This window comes from Temnothorax americanus, unplaced genomic scaffold (genome assembly GCF_048541705.1).
Source record: "Temnothorax americanus isolate GAGA-0224 unplaced genomic scaffold, ASM4854170v1 Scaffold99, whole genome shotgun sequence".
Taxonomy (NCBI): Eukaryota; Metazoa; Arthropoda; class Insecta; order Hymenoptera; family Formicidae; genus Temnothorax; species Temnothorax americanus.
This window is the reverse complement of record NW_027509822.1, coordinates 197501-221573: the sequence shown is the minus strand read 5'-3', so window position 1 is coordinate 221573 and position 24073 is coordinate 197501. Positions and strand designations below refer to the sequence as shown.

At 43.9% G+C, this 24073-nt stretch overlaps 3 protein-coding genes and 2 pseudogenes across 3 annotated transcripts in view; 4 read left to right on the top strand and 1 right to left on the bottom strand.

Annotated features, from left to right (window-relative positions):
* LOC143908563 (sodium channel protein Nach) overlaps positions 1–24073 on the bottom strand; it is a 228595-nt gene that overhangs the window by 34536 nt on the left and 169986 nt on the right. The gene's annotated exons all lie outside the window — the stretch shown is intronic.
* Positions 767–1492, top strand: LOC143908551 (uncharacterized). The gene is made up of 3 exons (XM_077426243.1): positions 767–1089; positions 1168–1275; positions 1387–1492. Exons 1-2 carry the CDS (start codon positions 819–821, stop codon positions 1209–1211), a joined length of 315 nt encoding a protein of 104 aa, XP_077282369.1. The 5' UTR covers positions 767–818; the 3' UTR covers positions 1212–1275; positions 1387–1492.
* On the top strand, positions 3358–5918 carry LOC143908547 (uncharacterized). The gene has a single exon (XM_077426239.1). It carries the CDS (start codon positions 3358–3360, stop codon positions 5719–5721), a length of 2364 nt encoding a protein of 787 aa, XP_077282365.1. The 3' UTR covers positions 5722–5918.
* Positions 6626–7316, top strand: LOC143908558 (uncharacterized; annotated as a pseudogene).
* On the top strand, positions 21001–21882 carry LOC143908548 (uncharacterized; annotated as a pseudogene).

The window sequence follows — 24073 nt, the reverse complement described above, 5'->3', positions numbered from 1 at the left end:
ATGGGTGCTCCAGTACCCTGTTATCCGTTATGGATGAACTGGGTTACTGTAAGAGAAATCAAAGATTGGTGAACATCATTTCCAACATTTTATCATTGCGTGAGGGTTTTGATCACGAAGAAGAAGACGCAGGAAGGGGCATATTGCGAGATTTATGCGTCGTAACGGCGGAATAAGTAAGTGTTCAAAATAAAAATTGCACCTTAAAATTTTAATATAACGGAGTTTATCATTAAAATTTAAATTAATTTAATAATAGAGAACCGTATTGCCGCTGTCCAACCGGTCCGACGAGGACAGAGACGTCGAGCGGAAGAAAACATTGCTGAGGAGGCAGTACCAGCACGTAAGTTAGAAATAATAAAATTAATTAATCTTATTAAAAAAAAAATTATAAATATTAAATTTTATAGGAAGAGCTAGAATCGTGGCACCACCACCCGCAGACAACATCCCCGTCATCGATTTATCTTTCGGTAAGAGACTATAATAATAACGCGTAAAAGCCAACACTTGCAATATTTGTATAATAAAACAAATATAATTTATACTATTTTAGATGACGATGAAGAAGAAAAGGAGGTGGAAGAAGAAGAAGCAGTTCAAGAAGCGGAGGTGAGAATTGTGGGCTCACCCGATTCGGTCATATTTAATACGCCGCGTGGTAAGTTTTTAAAAAATAAGTTAAGATAAAAATTTAGCAGCGAATAAAAGAAATAACGAAATGTTACATTTTACCCGGAAGGGAAGTAGAAGAAGAACAAGGATCGGAATCTGATGATGTTTCGACGATCGATGGGGTAATCGACCGAATATTGATGGAAGACGACGACGACGACGACGAGGAGGAAGAGGAAAAGGAAGAGGAAAAGGAAGAAGCAGAACATGAACAAGAACAAGAAGTTCGAAACGCAGAAGAGTCGCAGGAGGTGATGAACGAGGCGGAGGAGAAAGAGGAGGAGGAAGGGGAGGAGAGTGATGATAATATCGATAATATTGACCATGATATTATTAGTGAAACCGATGACGATGACAACGACGACGATGACGACGACGACGACGAGAGATACGCACCCAGGAATTATGAAAGTAATAATATTTGTCTATTATAATTTTAATTCCGTAATTTTTTTCGTTTTAATCACACAAGTAATTATTTCTGATTAGATGTTTCTTACTCGCCGGTTCGATCCTTGTCTCCGGAAAATTAGTAAGAGACAAACATTAAAAAAAAAAAAGAACGTCGACCTACGCCAGTGATAAAAGCAACTAAAGGTGAGTTACCTTAGTATGCTCTATCGCGGTCGTGAAAAAAAATTTTAACTTGCTCTTTAAATGTAATATAAATCGATATTATACAATACTAAGTTTTTTTTTATTTTTTAGTACAGTCGGGTGGTGGTGGTGCGGATCGTCCTACCGCTGTTGTTGTTCCGAACACTGACAATGATGATGATGATACGCAAACGCAGAGTGCTAGCGAGGAGGAGGAGGAGGAGGAGGAAGGGGGGAATACTGTTGCTGCCGACGCTGACGGATCTCAATCGCAGAGAGGCGATGAGGTGGAGGAGGAGGAAAATACCCCCGTGGAGAGGGAGCAAAAGGAACATCAGGAGCACGCACGTCAGCAGAATCACCATCAGCAGCAGCAGCAGCAGCAACAACATTACCAGGTCGGTCAATTTAATTATATAGATTTAGTCGCAGAAAACGCGCGACATTTTAGAAATTTCCGAATACTCGGTAGGGAGGCTAGTTTTAGAGTACGTCCGATACCCGAAGGCGAGGATACCGTGCGTTGGTTAGAAAACGCGTTCCGCGAGATTCACGCGTACGCGTTACGTTCGACTGGTCCGGGAGATTACGTCGGCTCATCGTTCGAGTCGGCGGAACTAACGCACGGTTCGGCGGGGCTATCGTTTCGCCCAGCACGAGATTTAACACCCGAGAATATATGGGATCTCGTGAGTTCGATCGCGCAAAGTAACGGGGGAATTGACGTGTGCGTTTTCAACGTTGCGATGCCGGTAGGTCGTGGGGGTGCGACAAACAGGATAACAGCCATCACTAAGCGGTCAATTTTAGATCTCGGTAATCGAGATAATTTGTGCTTACCTCGTTCCCTCGTGTTGGCACGAATTTATCGCAAGCGCGGAAATCTACGTACGGGAGTGTTGCACGACAGGTGGAATACCGTAAGATGCCGGACTTCCGCGCTTCAGCGTAAATTAGCGTTGGAGCTGGTGAGGAACGCCGGTGTTACGATACCCGAAGACGGGTGCGGAATTCCGGAGATTACACGTTTTCAACATTTTCTCGCGAAAGAAAATATAGCAATAATCGTATATAATTCCAACAATTTTGGTAGAGGCGAGAATCCTTTGTACGACGGTGTCGAATTACTCGCCTCGTTAGAACGCGAGCCTACGTGCCGTTTAAATATCATGTTTTACGAGCGTTCGCGCCATTACATTCCGATTTTAAATTTGAATGCCGCCGCCGGTACTCAAAAAGAATTTTGCGTGTCGTGCAACACTGCGTATCGTAAAGACAGAGGACATCGCTGTTCGAAAAAAAGTCCGCGCTGTTACGCTACACCCTCGTGCGAGAATCCCGAAGTAGAAATTGTCAAGTGCGCGACGTGTAATCGTGCGTTTTTCGGAAACTCGTGTTTCGAACGTCATCTCGCGCAAAAATCTTACGACGGTAAATCGCTCGCGAGCGTCTGCAGTTCCGTGAAGATTTGCGATAATTGCGGGCGATTCGTCAAGAGAGGTTCGCGACACGAATGCGGCGTTTCGTATTGCAAGACGTGTTGTTCGTTGCAGTCCGCTAATCATTTATGTTTTATGCGGCCTCTTCGACGTAATGCCGACGTAAACGACGACCCGGGCGAGGGTACGAGTACTACGCTGGCACGGGGAGAGGCATCGCTTGGAAACGAAAATGACGGGGTGAATGCAACGAACAAGCGTGATAGCAAAAAAGAACGCGTCGCATTCGTGTTCTATGATTTCGAAACGCGTCAAGACGAGACGCTCGAAGGTACGGACAACGTCAAAGTTCACGTACCGACTCTCTGCGTCGCGCAACAGATTTGCGAAGCGTGCGCCGCGATAGACGACATGTCGGAGCGATGCCGTTGGTGTGGAGTGCGCGAGTTTGTATTTCGGCGCGATCTTTTAAAAGAGTTCGTCGATTTTGTGAACGCGAACGACAAAATGTAAAAAAAAAATTATTTGCATCGCGCATAATGCGAAAGCGTTCGATGCGCAATTTATTCTAAAGTATTTAGTCTAAAATACGGAAAAGACTGAAGAGCCACAAGTAATTTTAAACGGAACAAAAATTGTCGTGATGACGGTCGGACATACAAAATTTATCGATAGCTTAAATTATATGCCTATGAAATTATCCGAATTACCTAAAGCTTTCGAGCTGCAGGATACATTGGATAAAGGTATTTTTCCACATTTGTTTAACACCCGCGAAAATCCAGATTATATCGGTCCGATACCCGACACACGATATTTTTCTCCCGAGCAAATAAAACCAAAAGAACGCGAACACTTTCTTTCGTGGCACGCGGAAATGACGCGTAACAACTTAATTTTTAATTTTCAAAGTGAAATTATTAAATATTGCCGTAACGACGTGGATATTCTTCGACGCGCGTGCATGGCTTTCAGAAAAATTTTTTTGGAATGCGGGAACGTGTGTCTGTTCGAAGAATGCACGACTATCGCTTCCACGTGTATGAGAGTTTTTCGCAAAAACTTTCTGCGCAAGGAAGAAATAAAAATCATTCCGGCGGGAAGATACAAATTCGCCGATAATCATTCGCGTAAAGCTCTACAGTGGCTGGTATGGATGGAGCACGAGCTCGGACATCCCATAATTCACGCAGGGCGAGGGCGCGAGCATAAAATCGACGGCACGCGCGTTGACGGATATTACGAGACGCCGACTAATGACGACGACGACAACGAGACGCGACGTTACGTACTACAATTTCACGGTTGCTTTTGGCACGGATGTCCCACATGTTTTCAAGTAAATCGCGATAAAAAGCCTTCGACCACGAATCGCGAGGACACAATCGACGCGCGCTACGAACGAACACTCGCGATGACATGTCGTCTCCGAAGGAGGGGGTACCTCGTGACGGAGATGTGGGAATGCGATTTCGACCGTGAGTTGCGAGAAAATCAGGCGATGAAAGATTATGTAGAAAATCACCCATTATTGCAACACGCACCTCTCGATCCTCGCGACGCATTTTACGGAGGACGCACGGGAAACATCGCCACCCGACGCGAAATTCGGGGTACGGAAAAAATACGTTACGTGGACGTATGCTCTCTGTATCCCTACGTATTGAAAACCGGTGCTTTTCCGATCGGTCACCCCGATATTTTTATCGGTGAAGAATGCCGAGCGATAATCGGAACTGCACCGAATTATAATTTTGATTCGATCAAAAGACTCATCCGTTGCCGAGTACTTCCACCGCGCGATCTTTTTCACCCGGTACTCCCATATCGCGTACGCGGAAAATTATTGTTCGCGTTATGTCGTAGCTGTTGTGAAACGTTCTCGCAAGCCGCGTGCACTCACGATAACCCCGCCGATCATGAATTCGAGAGTACTTGGGTATCCGTCGAATTGCGCAAAGCCGTCGAGAAGGGATATCGCGTGACAAATGTGAGCGAAATATGGCAATATAAAGTTGCGCGATATGACCCCGGTACTCGGCAGGGTGGTTTGTTCGCCGAATACATAAATACATTTTTGAAATTAAAACAAGAAGCTAGTGGGTGGCCGAGCGATTGTCATGACGACGAGGCGAAAGAACGATACCTGCGAGAATACGCGGAAACCGAGGGTGTTGTTCTCGATAAGGACAACATCGTGCGGAATCCTGGCCTGCGCTCGGTCGCGAAACTCTGTTTAAATTCTTTCTGGGGGAAATTCGGCCAGCGAACCAATCTGCCTCAGACCGAGGTCGTGAAATCTTGTTTGCGTTTCATGACTTTGCTCACGAGTCTCGAGCACGAGATAATCGACATATTACCCGTCAACGACGAGGTAATATATGCTTCGTGGCGGCTACGAGAAGAGGCCGTCGTGGCTTCTCCATTGATAAATGTCGTGATCGCGGCGTACACGACGGCACAAGCGCGCTTAAAATTATACGAATATTTAGAAGCATTAGATAAACGCGTTTTATACTACGATACCGACTCTTGTATATATGTAAGTACAGGCGATCCGAACGAGTACGAACCGCGTACCGGTAACTTCCTCGGCGACATGACGGACGAACTCGAGAGCTACGGCAACGGCAGCTATATCGAGAAGTTCGTGTCGGGCGGGCCGAAATTCTACGCTTATATTGTTCGTACACCGGACGGACGTACTGTAAAGTCGTGTAAAGTAAAAGGTATTACTTTAAATTATAGGAATTCTATAGCTGTAAATTTCAATAGTATTAAAAACTTAATAATACAAAGAGAGAGCGAGAGAGAGGGTAGAGAAAAGGAAGAGGGAGGAACGTCGTCGGCGGCGGAGACGGTGATAAATCTACGTTTTAGTGCAATTCGCCGCACCGCGTGTCATGAAATTGTAACTCGCGAAGAAACGAAAACGTGCGCACCGGTATTGGTAAAACGTAGATTTATCAATAATTGTTATTCACTTCCGTACGGTTACGTGGAGTGAATAACTTTTTCTCCTTCTTCTTTATTTTTAAGTTAGGCTAACACGTTTTCTGCCATTTTAGGGTAACAAAAAAAAATGTTCGTGTATTATATTGTAAATAATTTTTTAATTTTGTAAAAATAGTTGTAAGTGCGTAAAAAGATTTTTGTACATATGTAACTAAAAAAATATAATGTAGTAATATGCAAATATATTCTGTGTGTGTGTGAGTGATTAAATATAAAATTTCTTGAAATTTGTGATTTTTTTCCTCAAAAAATCTCTGAAAAAATAAAATTATTTCACATTTAAAACGTAAATAGTTGCTGTATCATATATATATATATATATATATATATATATATATAAAGATTTTTGTACATATGTAACTAAAAAAATATAATGTAGTAATATGCAAATATATTCTGTGTGTGTGTGAGTGATTAAATATAAAATTTCTTGAAATTTGTGATTTTTTTCCTCAAAAAATCTCTGAAAAAATAAAATTATTTCACATTTAAAACGTAAATAGTTGCTGTATCATATATATATATATATATATATATATATATATATATATATTCGTCCCATCCCTTTCCCTCCGCGCTTATTTTTTCTCTCTCACTTCTCCGCTCAGAGCATCGCGTACAAGCTCGTCGATCGCGATGCTTTCGCTGCGGAATCGTAATAAGCTAAGGCGGGTGAATAAGCTTATGTCCACCGCGGCGCGCGAATCAGCTGATCAACGTCCGCGGTGATGTTCGCTCGCGCGAGCGTTTGCGGAGGTACGCTGGTGCGCGCGTTCGGGCCGCAGCCGCCGCCGCCGCCGTTGATTACCTTATCCCCTCCCCTCCCCCCGCTCCTATCCTCCTCAAATTATTCTTTTTGAAGTCACGCGCGGAATTAGAGTAAATCATTTCGCAAAATGGACGTGCGCTGGAAATATCCCTGGACGTCGATCGTGTGCGGACCCACCGGTTGCGGGAAGACGATCTTCGTAAAAACCTTTCTCCGACAACTATCTCACATGTCCGACGTGCGTTTCGAGAGAGTTTTGTTTTATTACGCCGAGTGGCAGGAGGCTTATCGTCAATTACAATACGACGCGCGCGAGGAAGCAGCGGTGAAGAAAAATATAATTGAATTTCGCGAGGGATTGCCACGTCCGGAAGATTATTCCGCCGATCCGCTTTCCCCTAAATTGGTGATAATCGACGATCTTATGAGAGAATCGTCATCGAGCGACGCGATCGTAGATCTCTTTACCAAAGGCAGTCATCATAAGAATCTCAGCGTAATTCTCATCTCGCAAAATCTTTTTCATCAGGAACGCGGGCAACGCGATATATCGCTCAATGCAAATTACATCGTGGTTTTCAAAAATCCTCGCGATCGTGCGCAAATTCGCCATTTAGTGCGTCAAGTCTTTCCCAACGATCCAAAGTTTCTAGAAGAGGCGTACTAGTAACGCCACGTCGAGACCGCACGGGTATCTACTGCTCGATTTGAAACAATCGACTCCGAACGAATATCGATTTCGAACGTGTATCTTTCCCGACAATACGGCACATTTCGTCTACGTAACGCGTAGATCATTTTCCAACGGCTACGTATAAAAGACGCGCACTAACGCTCACGCATCCACGACAGTCACGTCGCAGTTCGTAAACGTCGTCGTCCTCAAACGGACAAAAGGAAATCGTCATCAAAGAGCAAGAGGAAGAAAATAACGAACAAAAAATCATCGAAGAAGAAGAAGACTCGTGCTGTAAACAGAAAGTCATCTACCACCACTGCGAGACAACGTGGTCGTCGAGTCAGCGTCAAGAAACGCAGCGTATCCGACATATTCTCTTAATCGTCGCGCGCGCACACACGAACCAAGAATTCAAGGAGCGGAGGAGAAGGATAAGCATGTCTTTTCTTCACACGCATTCAAACGAGTGTTTAAAGAGCGAGCTCGATTTTTTCACATTGCCGCCCACTCAAACTAGTATCGAGAGCTCGCAATGGATCTATTACAAGCCCATAACCTCCCTCGGGGACGACGCACCTATAGAATTCGTCATACCCGGACACGGAGAAGACTACCTGGACCTCACGCACACCATGTTGAGTCTTCGCATACGCGTAGAAACTTCTCCCCTAGCAGGCGGTGGTGGCGACAGCCAAACAAGTACACCAGGCGGAAGCGCGTTCAAAGTAGGCCCTGTAAATCATTTACTGCATTCCATGTTCAATCAAATCGACGTGTATTTCAATCAAAAGCTCGTCTCACCCCCAAACAACGCTTACGCGTACCGCGCGTACATAGAGGCGTTGTTAAATTATTCTTTACCCGCAAAAACTTCCCATCTGACCTCTTGTCTGTGGGACATGGATACCCCCGGACTCATGGACGCACTCGTAGATTCAGAAACACCAAATCCGGCTCTCGTGAGACGCGCTCGTTACATTCACGAGGGACACGCGCTAGATCTCATAGGTCATCTTCATTGCGACATTTTCAATCAGGATAAATTTTTAATTAACAGTGTGGAAGTTAGAATGAGACTCGTTTGTTTGAAGGATTCGTTTTGCCTTATGGAAAATCGATCGACGTCGAAAATACGCATTTTAGACGCCAGTCTGCTAGTGAGAAGAGCAAAAATAAGTCCTGGCATTTTACTCGCGCATGCGAAAATGTTGAACCAAACTACCGCCAAATATCCCCTTACAAAAGTCGAAGTTAAAACATTTACGATTCACGCGGGTCTCGTAGGAGAATCGTTAGACAATGTAATACTCGGTCAACTGCCGAAACGGATAATAGTCGGTTTTATCGATAACAGAGCGTTCAACGGCGATAGAAAATTAAACCCGTTTAATTTCAAACACTACGGTATAAATTTCTTTTCGCTGTACGCCGACGGTATACAAATTCCCAGTAGACCGCTACAGCCGAGCTTCTCGAAAGACGAGCCACTCTACGTCGTAGCTTATCACACTCTCTTTTCGGGAACCGGTATACACTTTTTGAACGAGGGTAATTCTATAAGTAGAGAAGATTACGCCGAAGGATTCACACTTTTTGCCTTTGATCTTACACCAGACTTATCAGCCAATTTTGCCGGCCATTGGAATCTTGTAAAACATGGCAGTTTACGATTGGAAGTGCGATTTGAAAAAGCACTTACCACAACCGTTAATTTTATCGTTTACGCCGAATTCGATAATGTTCTAGAAATCGATTCCACTCGTCAAATCATCGTCGACTTTGCCGGTTAAATGACAAATGTCGACAAATAATATTTCACAGCTTTACACGGTACATGTTTTATTTTTACCCCACCACTACTTATTTTACCCATCACACTTTCCTGCGTAAAGTCCTGCGAAAAGAGAGAGAGATTCAGTTTCACTCGAGACACGTACGTCGACGCTTCGCTTGAAAAAATAGAGAGTGCATTTTGAACTATGGATCTGGTCATCGACATACAAGGTTTCCGTGATGTCAACGAAAAGTTTATTCCAAAAGAAGTCGCAGTTGTCGCGAATAACGCAGCAATCGCCGGACACTGGATTGTGGCGCCTCCCTATCCATTTGACGATCTACCCGAAAAGTCAAGACGTGAGAATAACTGGCTTTCGCGAAATTATCATAGAATCGAGTGGTTCGATGGCGAAACCAATCTCAAATGTTTCACGCTACATCTGCGAGAAATTACGCGACAAGTACGCTACATCTACTGCAGAGGTGTGGAAAAGGCTGGTTACTTGAGTCAACTACTTTCCAAAAACATATATAATCTGGAAGAAATTTCTCCACCGTTCAAAAGTTTACCGGAGGCCCGAGAGTACAGTCAATGCTGCTCACATCACGGATTTCGTGTTTCGACTACGGACAAAATTGTTTGTGCGTTACGTAACGCTTTCAAATTGAAACGCTGGTTAGTCTTGCGAGACAACAGCGAATGCAGCAGCAGCAGCAGCAACATCGACTCGAGCTACGATATTATAAATCTCTCACACGTAAATTTGGACACAAGCGACGACGACGACGAGGGTGAAAAAACCGATGGTAACATCGCTATAGAAATAAAACAGTTGCAAAAAAATAACGAGACAGAAGAGAAAGAGGAAGGAGAAGTAGCAAAAGCCTATTATTCAGTAGCGGGCGTAAGAAAAAAATACATCTTCAATAACGAACCGATACATCCGTCTCCATCCAAGAACACTAGTGCGACAACTCCAAAAGAGATAAACCCCGAAATTATACAAATAATTCCTCTCGTGCGATCACCGCCTCGCTGTGTAAAAAATGAACTCGCTAGAAATTTTACATGCGTTGCATCATCTCACAATCAGTGTCAGATTTGCGGGCGTCTATCCTGCCGACAGACTGCCGAGGGTGTGGACGAGGTCGACAGCCATCGTCGCTAACACGGACGATCACGATCGGCCCGGTCAACATTGGGTCGCTTTTTACATCGACGAACAAGGAGCAGGAACGTATTTTGATAGCTACGGACTACCACCTTTGGACTCCAGATTCCTCTTACGTCTTCGTCGAAATTCCACTATGCATCAATGGAACACCACGACACTACAAGGAACGCTCTCTCAAACTTGCGGACAATACAGCTGTGTATTTTTATATTTTATGTGTAGCGGTTATAATCTTTGTCAGTTTCTTAATCTGTTTAGCGGCAATTGCGAAGGCAATGATCGCTTGATTGTAAAATTATTTCGTAAAATTTTTCTTTATAATAAAAGCGCATGCGTAAAACCTCACGTTGAATGCTGTCATGTTCAGGCGTGTACTTTTAAGAATAATTAAAAAAATACTTATTCCCCGTATCAATGTATTATTTTACGTAATAAACATTGTTTGTATCTTCAACCCCCTCCGTCTATTTATTCATTCCTTTTTCTCTTACGTTAAAATAGTTGCACCACGTCATAAAGCGAACCTGTCCGTTCCTGTTTCCCTCTCCCCTCGAGGCAAAACGCTCTTAAAAATTCCACGTTCCGTTTTCGGCATCTTAGCATCATATCCTTTTTTGAGCTTAGCGTCGTCTACCACGTGCACCCACCAAAATGGCGCTGGCCGGCTCTTCCGCTATTTTTCCGCGTAACTTTAGCGTCGTCCGCCACGTGCAGGCCCAAAAAGACGCTGGACACTTTAGGCGGGAGAGCCAATTAGACGCTGGGTAGGTATGGGGTATCCAATCAAAACGCACCATTTAGTTACTATTTTGAATCCGACATTTTTGTTTCGTAGTTGTCCACCACGTGCAGTCCCAAAAAAGTCACTAGGCACTAGACACCTTAGGCGGGAGAACCAATCAGACGCTGGGTAGGTATGGGGTATCTAATCAAAACGCTCCATTTGAATCCGCCATTTTTGTCTCATAGTTTTCCACCACGTGCAGTCCCCCCCGAAAAATCACTAGACACTAGACACCTCAGGGGAGAGAGGGCCAATCAGACGCTGGGTAGGTATGGGGTATCCAATCAAAACGCTGGGTAGGTATGGGGTATCCAATCAAATTGCTCCATTTTACCCCCACCCCTCACACGGCAGCCAATCAGAGAGCTCCGAGATCACGTGGGCAGACCGTTTGGCCACGCCCTTGGCGCCGGAGGGGTCGGTGGAGGGGGTTTGTTTTGACGCCACATACCTACCCACTTACTACTCACGTGCGCGCACCGTGACGCGCTCACATAAGGGCGCGTTCACCCGAACTGTATATATTGTGCATTAAATAAAGATTTTTGTGAATTGTTTATTCAAATTCTTGTGTTCTTTAATCGCACGTCGAATCCCTATCGGGGTCGAGCCGGCATCAAGTGGCGAACCGGAGTTACGCCCGGAATACAATTCGCCAACAAAAAGTATATGTCCCCTTAATAATTCTATAAAAAAACATTTAATATTTATTTATTATTGTTCGGGCATCGCTTTTCGACGGTCGCCCTGAATCTGGATTCCGCTCAGAGTTGAGCGAGAAGCGTGTGTAACGCGAGTCGTAAATTCGCGGGAGGAATGAAGATTAAAGCACTCGGAACACAGATTGCACAAAGAAATATATAGTCTTTATTTCAAGAACGGAAAAGACGCGAGGGGGACAACGGATCGTGCGCCGCGGATTCGGAAATCTTCTGAGTCGTTCGTACTTTTCTGCCAGGTATCGCGAACGGAAATCTTGTCTCGGCTTTTTGTATCGAAACCTCTCGCGGAGCGGAGATCTTGTACGCGTCGAACGGAAATCTTGAGCGCGCGGCAGACGAACGATCGCGAGCGGAGCACGACCGGAAGTTTTCGGACCCCTCGCGAAGTAGTACACTTAATGAAGAAATATAAGTAACTTAGATCCGCACTTGGAGACAAAACGAGCGAGTAGCGATTCACGCAGCGATTTAAGAGGGAGAGAGCCGTGCTGTCTTTAGACGAGGATTGATACGCGACGACTTTCGGCTATGAGTTCTGGCCCACGACTTGAGGCTAGGAATCCTCAGCAACGACTGAATGTCCGGCGAGCGATTTCGCCGTTTACTCAAGAGGGTTGTTTTTCAGGAACGAACGCGCGATGAGAGCTGAATCGCTATTCGTCCGTATGGTCACATCACGCGTCACAACAGCCGTTTCCGTGCTTCGACAAATAAGGAAGCACTCTCGTAACGCGTGATTGCGATCGATGGGCTTCGAGGGCGCGGGGATCGCGGGGAACGTATGTTTCGCACAAGTTCGACCGAGCTCGAACCACTTAAACATAAGTATTTCTCGATGTTAAATATAATAATGTTTTCGAGCCGATGTTTCGCGTAGGAAAGTTCGACGGATCTCGAACAATTATATATTAATGGTAGAAATAAATGTCCTATATATTTACTTTATCTAGATAACATATAGCTATTTAAATTGAAATATTTTATCACCTTTTCAAAATTTTGAAATATTGACAAAATGTTGACAAAAATGTTGCACAGCATAATACGAGAAGTATAATTGTTTGTTGTACAGCTGATACAGCCTTAGCAAAAGGCTCGTCCGCCAAGGCGGAATGACTTTTACACTCGTTTAAATTGCACCTTAATTTTTTTTATTGAGAGCCGGTGGTTCGGCGCGTTACAAGCTCGACCACGACGGCGTCTGCCGTTTACAAAAGACGCGTATAGCGCGGGATTCGGCAGCGAACTGAGGCCGAGCGCGGTGAGAGCGTATTGACAAGACTTAGGCGGTCATACCGGAGGTGCGTGATCGATGCGGCGGCCGATCGGATCGGTGTTTTGAGAAGATGCTCGGTGAGCGTGCTCTTGACGATGTAGATATCGTGGTACGAGGGGGAAGATTGTTGACGAGCCTCGCAAATATAGTTCCTGACACGGCGATCCCGAACATACCGCCCGCCTCGAATTAACATTCGAAAATGACAAAACAGCAGAAAGCGCAGGGCTATACAGTTCACTTTCCCTTTTACACTGTGCACAAGAGGTGAGCGTTATTTGGCGGTGCCGCCCGCCGTGGCGGACTCACACGACTCGGCTTTGTTAATTTCAACGGGAAGAAAGCTTGTTTAACGATCGGCCTTTTGTATTCAGAACAGCTCGTCTTGACGGTGACCACACGGGTCAAGCCGTCAGCGCCTAGATGGCAGGCTGTGATGCGACCGAGCTCCCAATGACTCGGAGGGGCCAAGGGGTTGCGTAGTAGCACGATCTGGCCGACTCGCGCGAGTCGCTGTGCGACACGCCACTTCGGGCGCTGCTGAAGGGTGAGCAAGTAGTCGCTTGACCAGCGCCTCCAGAAAACCTCGGTTAACCGTTGGATCATTTGCCAGCGAGATAGCCTGTTCTCGTTGAGATTGAGCACGCTGGGCTCGGGCGGTGAAATAAGAGCGGCGCCGACGAGGAAATGACCAGACGTCAAGGCTTGATAATCGTCGAGATCGTCGGAAACGGGTGCAATGGGGCGCAAATTTAGGCAAGCTTCAATCCGGCAGAGAAGCGTGGTCATTTCCTCGAAAGTAAAAGTATGGAGGCCGACAGAGCGTTTCAAATGATGTTTCATACTTTTGACGGCAGCTTCCCAAAGGCCACCGAAATGTGGCGCAGCTGGAGGCACAAAATGCCAGGCTGTTTGGTCGGTGGCAAGTAGATTTATGACGTTCGGATCGCGAATCGCTTTCGCGTAGGCTGCGGAAAGCTCGCGGTCGGCACCTTGAAAGGTGGTTCCGTTGTCGGAGTACATAGAATGCGGTAGTCCGCGGCGGAAGACGAAGCGTTGGTAGGCTGTTAGAAAGGCAGAGGAGCTGTAATCGCTAACGAGCTCTAAATGAACAGCCTTTGTCGTTAGACAGACAAATAAAGCGACGTATGATTTCCTAGATTGGTGTCCGCGTCCGGACGCGGTTCGGGTGGCGATCGGACCTGCATAATCGACACCGGTGTGAGCAAACGCCTTAGCCGCGCGGTTAACTCTAGCATCGGGTAGATCACCCATGAGCTCGACCGGTATCTCGGCGCGTTCTCGCACGCAGCGGACGCATTTGTGGAGCACGGAGCGAACGGTACTTCGAGCGCGGAGGATCCAAAATTCACTTCGCAGGGAAGCGAGGGTGAGTCGCGAGCCGGCGTGCAGCGTTCTCATGTGATGATGCTCGATAAGAAGAGTTAGGAGTGAGTGCGTTCGCAGGACGACGGGGATTTTAGTTGAGCCGGGGAGGCGTGCGTGACAAAGCCGTCCCCCGACGCGAATAAGCCCATTGGAATCCAGGTAGGGATTGAGTGAAGCTAAAGGACTGGCGGTCGGTATCGGTTTTCGATTGGTCAAATGCGAAAGCTCTCGGGGGAACGTATCTGCCTGCATAGTTCTGAGCCAATGAAGTTTGGCTTGGTTGATCTCACCCGCGCGTAAAGACGTAGAGGGCCCTTCGCTGCGCTTGGAAGGCCGACACCTAGCTGAGAACCGGTATAGATAAGCGGTAACGCGTAGGAGTTTGGGCCATGATGAGAAGCGCGAGGAGAGGTCCCAGCCGGGAGAGGTGTGAAGCGCGTGGAGGCAGCGTTCCGGGCGCTCTTCGAGATTGTCTGATGGCGGTTCCGAGATGCGGGGAGTCGGCCAGCATTCGGGAAGCTGTTTCAGCCAGACAGGACCGGACCACCAAAGGCTGTGCTTGGCTAATTCGTTTGGAGCGAGGCCTCGGGAGGCGCAGTCGGCGGGATTTGTTAGCGTCGGGACGTGGCGCCATGACGCGTCCGGAAGAATCGACTGAATTGCGGCAACCCGATTGGCGACGAAAGTCTTCCATCGAGATGGAGATTGACTTAACCATGCTCGCACGATTTCCGAGTCTATCCAACAGAAGCACGCAAAGTTCTGCATTTGAGGGGCAGAGCGAACGTAGCGGATTAACCGGGCGAGCATGTGAGCGGCGCGTAATTCAAGGCGGGGGATGGTCATCGTTTTAAGAGGGGCAACTTTAGATTTGGCGATAAAGAAAGTGACCGAAGTTTGAGCCGTCTAAATTGACAATACGTAGGTATACGGCGGCGGCGAAAGCTTTGATCGAGGCGTCAGAAAAGCCGTGAAGGGTACTATGCATTGAGTGAGAGCCGTGCCCGGTCCAACGCGGTATTCGAATAGCGTCTAGAGATGAGAGCTGGTTATAGTATTCGAGCCAATGGTCTAGACGTTCGCGGGGGATTTCATCGTCCCATTGGCATTTGAGTAACCATAATTGCTGCAAAAGGATATTCGCTTTTATGACGACGGGAGCGGCCCAACCTAGGGGATCGAAGAATTTCGCGATGGTCGACAGGATGGCGCGTTTAGTGCCGCCGGGCGAAGGAGAGATTGCTACGCGAAACTGAAAGCTGTCGAGCGCGGGATTCCAGACGATACCCAAAACTTGGATATGCTCATGGTCCTGCAAGGTTTTGTGAGTCGCGAGTCCGTGATCTGAGGGGTCGATATCAGAGAGAAGGTCGGGTGAGTTGCTTGCCCATTTGCGAAGCCGGAAGCCGCCTTTGACGAGGAGGCCGACTAATTGATCGCGCGTCTGACGGGCGAGGATAAGATCATCCGCGCCGAAGGCGCAGTCATCAACGTAAGTCTTGTCCCGTAGAACCGGGATTGCTAGGGGGAACTGAGCTCCATGATCCTTGGCAAGTTGCTCTAAAACGCGTAGCGCGATGTACGCGGCGGCGGCGGTGCCGTACGTAACGGTGAGGAGGAGGTACTCAATTATAGGATCGAGAGGGGATGGGCGCCAAAGAATGCGCTGGTAGTTGACATCGAGGGCATGGAGGCGGATTTGCCGATACATCTTGGCGATGTCGGCTGTATAGACATAGCGGTGTTGACACCATGAAAGGATAACGGCCGCTAAGTCGCGCTGGAGTTTAGGGCCGATCAGAAGGTGATCGTTCAGGGACGTGCCGTTCGTGGTGCGGCTAGAAGCGTTAAAGACCACGCGTAGACGAGTAGTAGCACTGCTGTCGCGCATGACGGCGTGGTGAGGTATGTAATATGATTGGGAGCTCTCGCGTGACGCCAGCGGAGGTGCTTTTATCATGTGACCGAGCCGCTCATATTCATCGAGAAAATCGCGGTACTCGGCCGCGAGGGCAGGTTCCCGCTGGAGACGGCGTGGCGTTCCAAACGAAGAAAGCTGGCGAGAGCGGCGGAGCGAGACTCGCCCAAGGTCGGCGTTCCGTTCTTGAACGGTAGCCTGACGACATAGCGCCCTTCGGGCGTGCGGGAATGTGTTGCTTGGAAATGCTCTTCGCATTGACGGTCCTCCGGGCTTAGATGAGTCTCCGGAGGTATCTCCTTGTGTTCCCAGAACCGACGTAAAGCGACGTCGAGATTCTCGTGGACGACGCCGTGATGCATCGGGAGAGAGGTAGGTACGCTCGTGTGGGCTGGGGAAATAGGGCCGGAGATTATCCAGCCAAGAGTTGTTTTTTGAGCCGTGGGCTCGTTGGCGGACCCCTTGCGAACACCTTCGAGAACAAGCAGGCCGAATAAGTCGGCGCCGATAATCAAGTCGATCGGATCCGAGCTCATGAGTGAGTCGTCAGCCAATTGGAGACCGGCTACGTGCTGCCACTGGTACGTGGTTTTGGTCCGGCTAGGGACATATTTAGTCAGGGACCGAAGGATAAGCGCGGTGGACGAGTAGGCAGGGCCGTCGCTAAACGCCGAGGTTATCGTAATTTGAGCCGCATGGCGGACGGCGTACCGCGAGTCGCCTATCCCGGTAACAGAGACGGAGCACTTTAATTTGGGTAGGCGTAGGCATTGAGCAAGCGATTTGGTCATCAAGGTCGTCACGGAACCCTGATCTAGGAGCGCGCGAACGATCACGTAGCGGCCGGACAAAGCATACACGCGAACGCGCGCAGTCGCGAGCAAAATGCTGGAATTGGGCGCCACTATTTTTGAGACGAGATGCGAAGCGGCTTCACTTTCGATCGCATTGTGAGCAGGTTGCACCGGCGCCAACTCGTCGGGCTTGGCGAAGTTCTCAATATGTAACAGCGAGTGATGTCGCTTATGACATTGTTTGCACGCGTAAGAGCTCGTGCATTCTTTCACTGAATGCTTCGTGCTGAGACAGTTCAGACATCGCCTATTTTTTCGAATGAAGTCGAAGCGTTGGGATGGAGTCTGCTTTAAGAACGCAGGGCATTGATAAAGCAAATGATTCGTTTTGCACAGCGGACACGCAAACGGAACGGCGGAAGCGGTATGAGACGCGAACGTTTTCTTTTCTTTGTACGCGGCTGGCGCGATGGCATCTAAGGCGCGAATGCGAGCGTCGAGAAATTGATCGAGCTCATTATAAGGTGGATATTTCATCGAGTCGCCGAGCTTGAGCTCCCAAGATTTACGCGTCGATTTGTCGAGTTTTTGCGCCACGAGAAAAACCAGCAGATCATCCCAATGCTCGATCCGTCGATCGAGGTTTTTAAGAGCTTGAATAGCCGCGTTCGTTTGGTCGCGAAGGTTGCGAAGATCCTTGGAGGTTTCGGAGTTGACCGACGGTAAATTTAATAGATTTTGTAAATGAACCGTGATAAGGCGCCGTTTGTTGTCATAACGAGACACTAGGATCTTCCACGCGACGTCGAAATTATGATCGGTGACCGCGAGATGGTCAAGCGCCTTACTTGCTTCCCCTTTTACACTCGAGCACAAGTAGTGCATACAATCTACGTTTGACAAATTAGGTTCGTTATGAACTAAAGATTTGAATCGATTGCGGAAACTTTTCCACTTATCTGTGCTTCCGTCGAAGGTCGGTAAGTTGATCCTGGGAAGATGCGTCGTGGTACGGAATGGCTCGGAGAAGCTGCTTCCGTCGCGTAGAGTGCCGAAAGGGGATGGATGGTCCTCGTGACTGGCGAGAACGTTGGCCATGTAGTCGGCAGCTTCGTTGTAATAGTCCTCGCAGGCGATGAAGTAGTTCTGGGTGAAGTAAAGATGCGAAACTCTTAGCTTCTCGTCGGCAAGAAACGAGATTTTGTCGTGGAGCTCCTGGCACTTAGCGAAAGTTTCTTTTAGCGTTGTAAGACGCTGTCGTGTAACGGCCGGAGTCATCTTGGCTTGACCGAGCTTCTTGAAATTGGACAACGCGCGAGACACGGCGTTCATATGCTGGTCTTGCATGACCAATAGTTCTTCGATTGAAGCCATGGTGGAAACCGTTGCGAGCGTTGCGTAGCCGTGCTTTGAAAGCCAACGCGGTGTTCTCTTTGGCGACAATCCGGCTCGAAGGACCAATGTTTGTGGTACAACTGATACAGCCTTAACAAAAGGCTCGTCCGCCAAGGCGGAATGACTTTTACACTCGTTTAAATTGCACCTTAATTTCTTTTATTGAGAGCCGGTGGTTCGGCGCGTTACAAGCTCGACCACGACGGCGGCTGTCGTTTACAAAAGACGCGTATAGCGCGGGATTCGGCAGCGAACTGAGGCCGAGCGCGGTGAGAGCGTATTGACAAGACTTAGGCGGTCATACCAAAGGTGCGTGATTGATGCGGCGGCCGATCGGATCGGTGTTTTGAGAAGATGCTCGGTCAGCGTGCTCTTGACGATGTAGATATCGTGGTACGAGGGGGAAGATTGTTGACGAGCCTCGCAAATATAGTTCCTGACACGGCGATCCCGAACAATAATATAGCCATAATCTCAAAAATTAGTAGCAAACATAATGATATCCAGTAAATAACCATTCAAAACATAATTTGTATTAGATATCTACTGGATAGTCTCGATAGATCCCCGCGCAATCCCGGAAACGCATTGAATTGATTACGCCAGGGTTTAAAACTCTCAGCGGGTTTATTCACTTATACAAACATTCCGTAGCGAGCACATCTGTACGAGGAGGTGACGGCTCAGCCAAAAAAATCTGACGATCATCCGTCAACAACTCGTCGTCAGGGACGGCTTCTCAACTTTTATGCGAAGACGGCTAGAATGCTAGATTCAGCTTGAATTTATCGGGCGTTACGACGTAGGCGTATATTGTTTTCCCTCTTCAATGACAAAGTACAATGTTAAAGCTGTGTCCAATCGTACGGTGTTTAATTAAGCGGTGTCCAATCGTTACGTCCATACGGAAGTCACCCAACAAAAACTTCCGCCACCGTCTTGGCATTTATATTCTTTAATGGAAAAGCCTTCACCTATTTGGTGAAGCAATCAACAATTACAAGTAAGTATCTATTTCCGGACGGGATAGCTAGAAGTGGGCCAACATCCATTTGTACCCTTTCGAATGGGGCTTTCATATTATAGATCTGTAGCAAGAATTTTCCTTTCCCCGTGAGGCCCTTTTTGGAAATACAAACTTCCGAATTTGCATCAGTTTTCCACGTCCTGTTTGCAAGTAGCCCAATAAAACTGTTTTCAAATTTTCTCGAAAGTCTTATTGATTCCGAAATGACCACCTGAGGACAGTGTGCGATTTCGAGCTCGAGTACATCGGCGTTTTTCCCCCTCCACTACGCACACAGAGACTCCGTCTATTCGTGTGCCGCAGTTGTCACATGGATAGACGGAGCGTCTCTGTGTGCGCAAGTGAAGGAGGAAAAACGCTGATGTGCTCGGGGTCGAAATCGCACCACTCATGCCTGAGGACAAATTGTGAGCTTTCTCCAAAATTTCTTTAATTTGTTTGCGAGGGACGACTAATTGAAGAAGACTGAACTTCAGATCGGTGCTACTCATCTTTTATAAAGGATTCTATTTGTCAAAACTAGAGCATCTTAATTCGCCATGGGTAGCGACTGTTGCGACCCTAGCGGCCCCAAACAGAACCTTCCAAGTCGTGTATAAACACAGTTTAAATTGAAGAATGGCATCCAAAAAGAGAGAAAGGCAAGATTACTGCAGGATTATTAATTGCAAAAAGCAGTTGAAAGAGAACGTAATTTTTCACAAGTTTCCAAAAAATGAAGAATTAAAAAAAATATGGATAAGCAGGTGCAACATAACCAAAAATGTGACAAAACACAGCATGTTATGTATAGTCTGCATTTTACTGAAGAAAATTATTATCCAATTGGTAAATACGTATTGAATATATGCAATTAAATTTTAATTAATAAACATTATGTATTACGTATATATACTATTTATATGAACAATATTTGTTCTAGGACCAGTCAGCAAAATTATTAAGTTGAAAACGGAAGCTATTCCATTACAGAATTTACCTATAGGAAAGAAAGTGTTCGCTCCAAATATTAAAAAGAAAGAAAAGTAATAAAATTGTTAACAGGTAAATAATAATTTGATGTAGCATTTGACGTGTAATACATTATGTATATGCATATTAAAATTATTAATTTAATTTTTTCAGATCTCTTTTTTAGAATCCAGACAAATGGAATGCAAAAAGAAAATTAAACGGACTTTTTCAAAAGTACAATCAATCCAAAGTTTGGAAAATACAAAGCAAGATAAGCCAGTTAATAAAAATAAGCAAGGCAGCGTAGTAAAGGAATCCGATTTAATAAAAAATTTCATTAATAAGTGTGATAGTTGTAATGGGGAGAATGATAGTTTAATTAATACTGCTGAAGATAGTTATAAAGTTACTTCTAAATAAAAAATCAAACATTAATGCAGTAATTGCATGTGTAAGTGTTAGTATTGATGAGGAAAATGTAACTCTCAATGCCGTGGAATCATCAGCATTAGAAGAAATTAGCTTACAAAATGCAGATGCAGATGTTGCGCAACAAAAATTTTTATCTAAAATTGAACCTAAACTTTGTACTGATTTATTAAATAATAATTCAATGAACTTAATGTTTTTAATAAAAAATGATGATCAGTTAATAACATTTACTGGAATAAATTATAGTCTGTTGAGCAGCTTAACAGCAGCAGTGATACTATGTGAAAAAAAAACACTACACAAACAAGTTTTCTAATTCAGTACAGGATAGAATAGTATTGTTTGCAAACTTCGATTAAATTTGCCTTTTTCTTGTTTAGCAGTACTGTTTGGTTTAACTAGAAAAAGCTGCGCAAAAAATGTTTATTACATGAATCAATTATTGTCTACTATTTTAAAGAAAGTTATATACTGGCCTTGAAAAGATGAAATTATGAAAAGTATGCCACAGTGTTTTAAAAATTTCAAACAAACTCGTATTGTATTAGATTGTACAGAAAGACCAGTAGAGAAACCTACTTGCTTGAAATGTCGGTTAAAATTATATTCACACTACAAAGGATGTGAAACTGTTAAATTATTAATAGGCGTAGCACCTTCTGGGCTAATAATTTTTCTAAGTGAAGCTTATGGTGGTCGAGCATCTGATAAAACAATTTTTAATCAAAGCAAAATAATTGATAAAATGGATGCGACAAGAGATACAATCATGGTGGATAAGGGTTTTAACATTGAAATGGAATGTCTATAAAATAATGTGCAATTAATAATTCCACCAAAACTTGGAAAAAACATTCAATTAAATGCAGATGAAGTAACACATACTAATAATATTGCAGCAGCTCGTATACACGTTGAACGTGCTATTCAAAGATTTAAAATATTCAAGATAGTCAAATACAAAATTTCATGGACATTGATTCCTTACATAGATGATATTTGTACTATTATTGCTAGACTTACAAATTTGAAAAATCCAATTCTAGCTGACGACAAATTTTAATGTATTTATGCAATAGAAATTGCTTAGTAGTTAATAATGTGAGTCTACATTACTATTAATTATTATATTAACCTTTTATTAATTGAACAAAAAAATTTGTAATAATTTAAATAGTTGTATAAGTGTGTAATAAATAACATTTTTTCTCAAATTTATTTGTGAACTTTTATTATTCAAATTGAAAAACATTGATGCTTTCAACAAATGTTAAAACGCATTCAAATACAAAGTAGAAAAATATTAACAGCACAGAAAATTAACCTAATTACATTTCTTTCTTATTGAATAAATTCTTATTACATGTAATATCACAAATATTTGTCACATATTTATGAATTTTTTTTCATTAAGCGTTTTTTTTCATTATTTTCACTAACATTTATCACATTAAAAATTAGTGTTTTTAATAAAAGATATACAGCTTTTAAATACAAAGTATAAACAATATTATTTTCCATTTCAATAAACTATTATAACATTGCTTTCTTGTGATATAAATATATTTTAAACAAAAATACTTCTTGGTTATAAAAATCATAAAAAAACAATAAAATAAACTAAAATAATTTACTCATAACTTTTTTTGCATAAAATCCAATATTTTATGTAATTATATATTGTAATGTTTTATCTATCTCTTTTGAGTCTTTAGGACTATGAGTTTCATTGCACAAATGTTTTAAAATTTGCATGAAATATACTGTTTAAAGCTTAGGTATGTATTCATTTAATACTAACTTACTATCATACTGAACATTTATAATTACACAATTATCATCTAATGATGAGTAAACAACAAGATCACAGTTGTGTATGTTACTTATAAACATTCCTAATTGGATTTGACAGTAATATGAATGTTTTTTTTTATACTAATATTTTCAGATCTTTGCTCGATCCATGAGACATTAGCTATCATTTCAGCTGCTCCTTGTTTTTTCCCTACAATGGGAGATTTTATCTCAATAATTTTTTTGCCTACAACGATTCTATCTGAACTGTATCCCAGCCATGGAATGACTGGATTTACTAATAATCCTGTTTGCACTATCACTAATCCTGTACACCGCTCATAACATTTTCTAGCTTTTGATTCCATTTGTGTCCCATATCTTGTACTTGCATTACCTTCAAATTTATTGTCTAAATGCTTTTTTACTTTAGTATCCCAATCTGGATTTTTATTGTTTATATAAGTTAAGAAAGAATATGCAGTACTGGCAGTGATCCTTTTCTTTCTTTCGTCGAACCATTTACAGTTTTTTGGGGATTGAGTATTACTGCATAATAAAACTGCATCTTCTACTGTAATACACACTTTTTGTTCGTAGAACTCTCTTTTTTGAGGAAGCATATTTTTCAAAGTAATATTACAAATACTATCATTTATCTGGGTAATATATAAAATCGTATCTTCCTTGATAGGAAAATATATTTGTGCACTAAGTAAAACTCTACAATCTTCATTTTTTATGACATTCATGCATGCTACAGGCTTATTATTAACAGAACTTCTGTACCCTTTAACTGTTTTACTTAATTCACTATCTGGAGCGCCTAAAAAATTTTGTACATATTTTTTACGTATGAATATATACATATATATTTATTTCATTTTTTAAGCATAAATTTCTTACTTTTTAATAAAATTTGAAAAATATTATATATGCTCTGGAATACTTTCAATATTTTGTGGAACGTCCTGATGTTGAACACCATGGCAAAATTTCTTTATTGGTGTAACTTCATACATCAATTTTGCATTTTCTTTTAAATTTCCCCATTTTTGTTTTAAGTCTGTACAGCTTGATTCTTCGATATCTTCGATAGCAGTTCTTTAAGAATGTGAAAATAAATTAGTCTATGCATCACAATATATGAAAATAAAATTGTTGATGTTACTAACCTAGGTAATTGCATTAATAAGGCAACACTATGTTTACATTTACCAGACTGGCCTGCTTTGCAGGAACATATGCAAGATATATTTATTCTATTAACTAAATTAATAACTAAATTAATTTTGTGTGGTGGACCAAACAAATCCGAGCTTTTTAAGCACAAGGACATTATTTTTATTTCCTCTACTTTTTTGGAAATTATTCCAACATACATAAGGTAGTTTGCCTTCAGTACGTTCTCCCCTTCAACATACGCTCTCAAACCACCTCCAAGATAATCAATTAAGTCA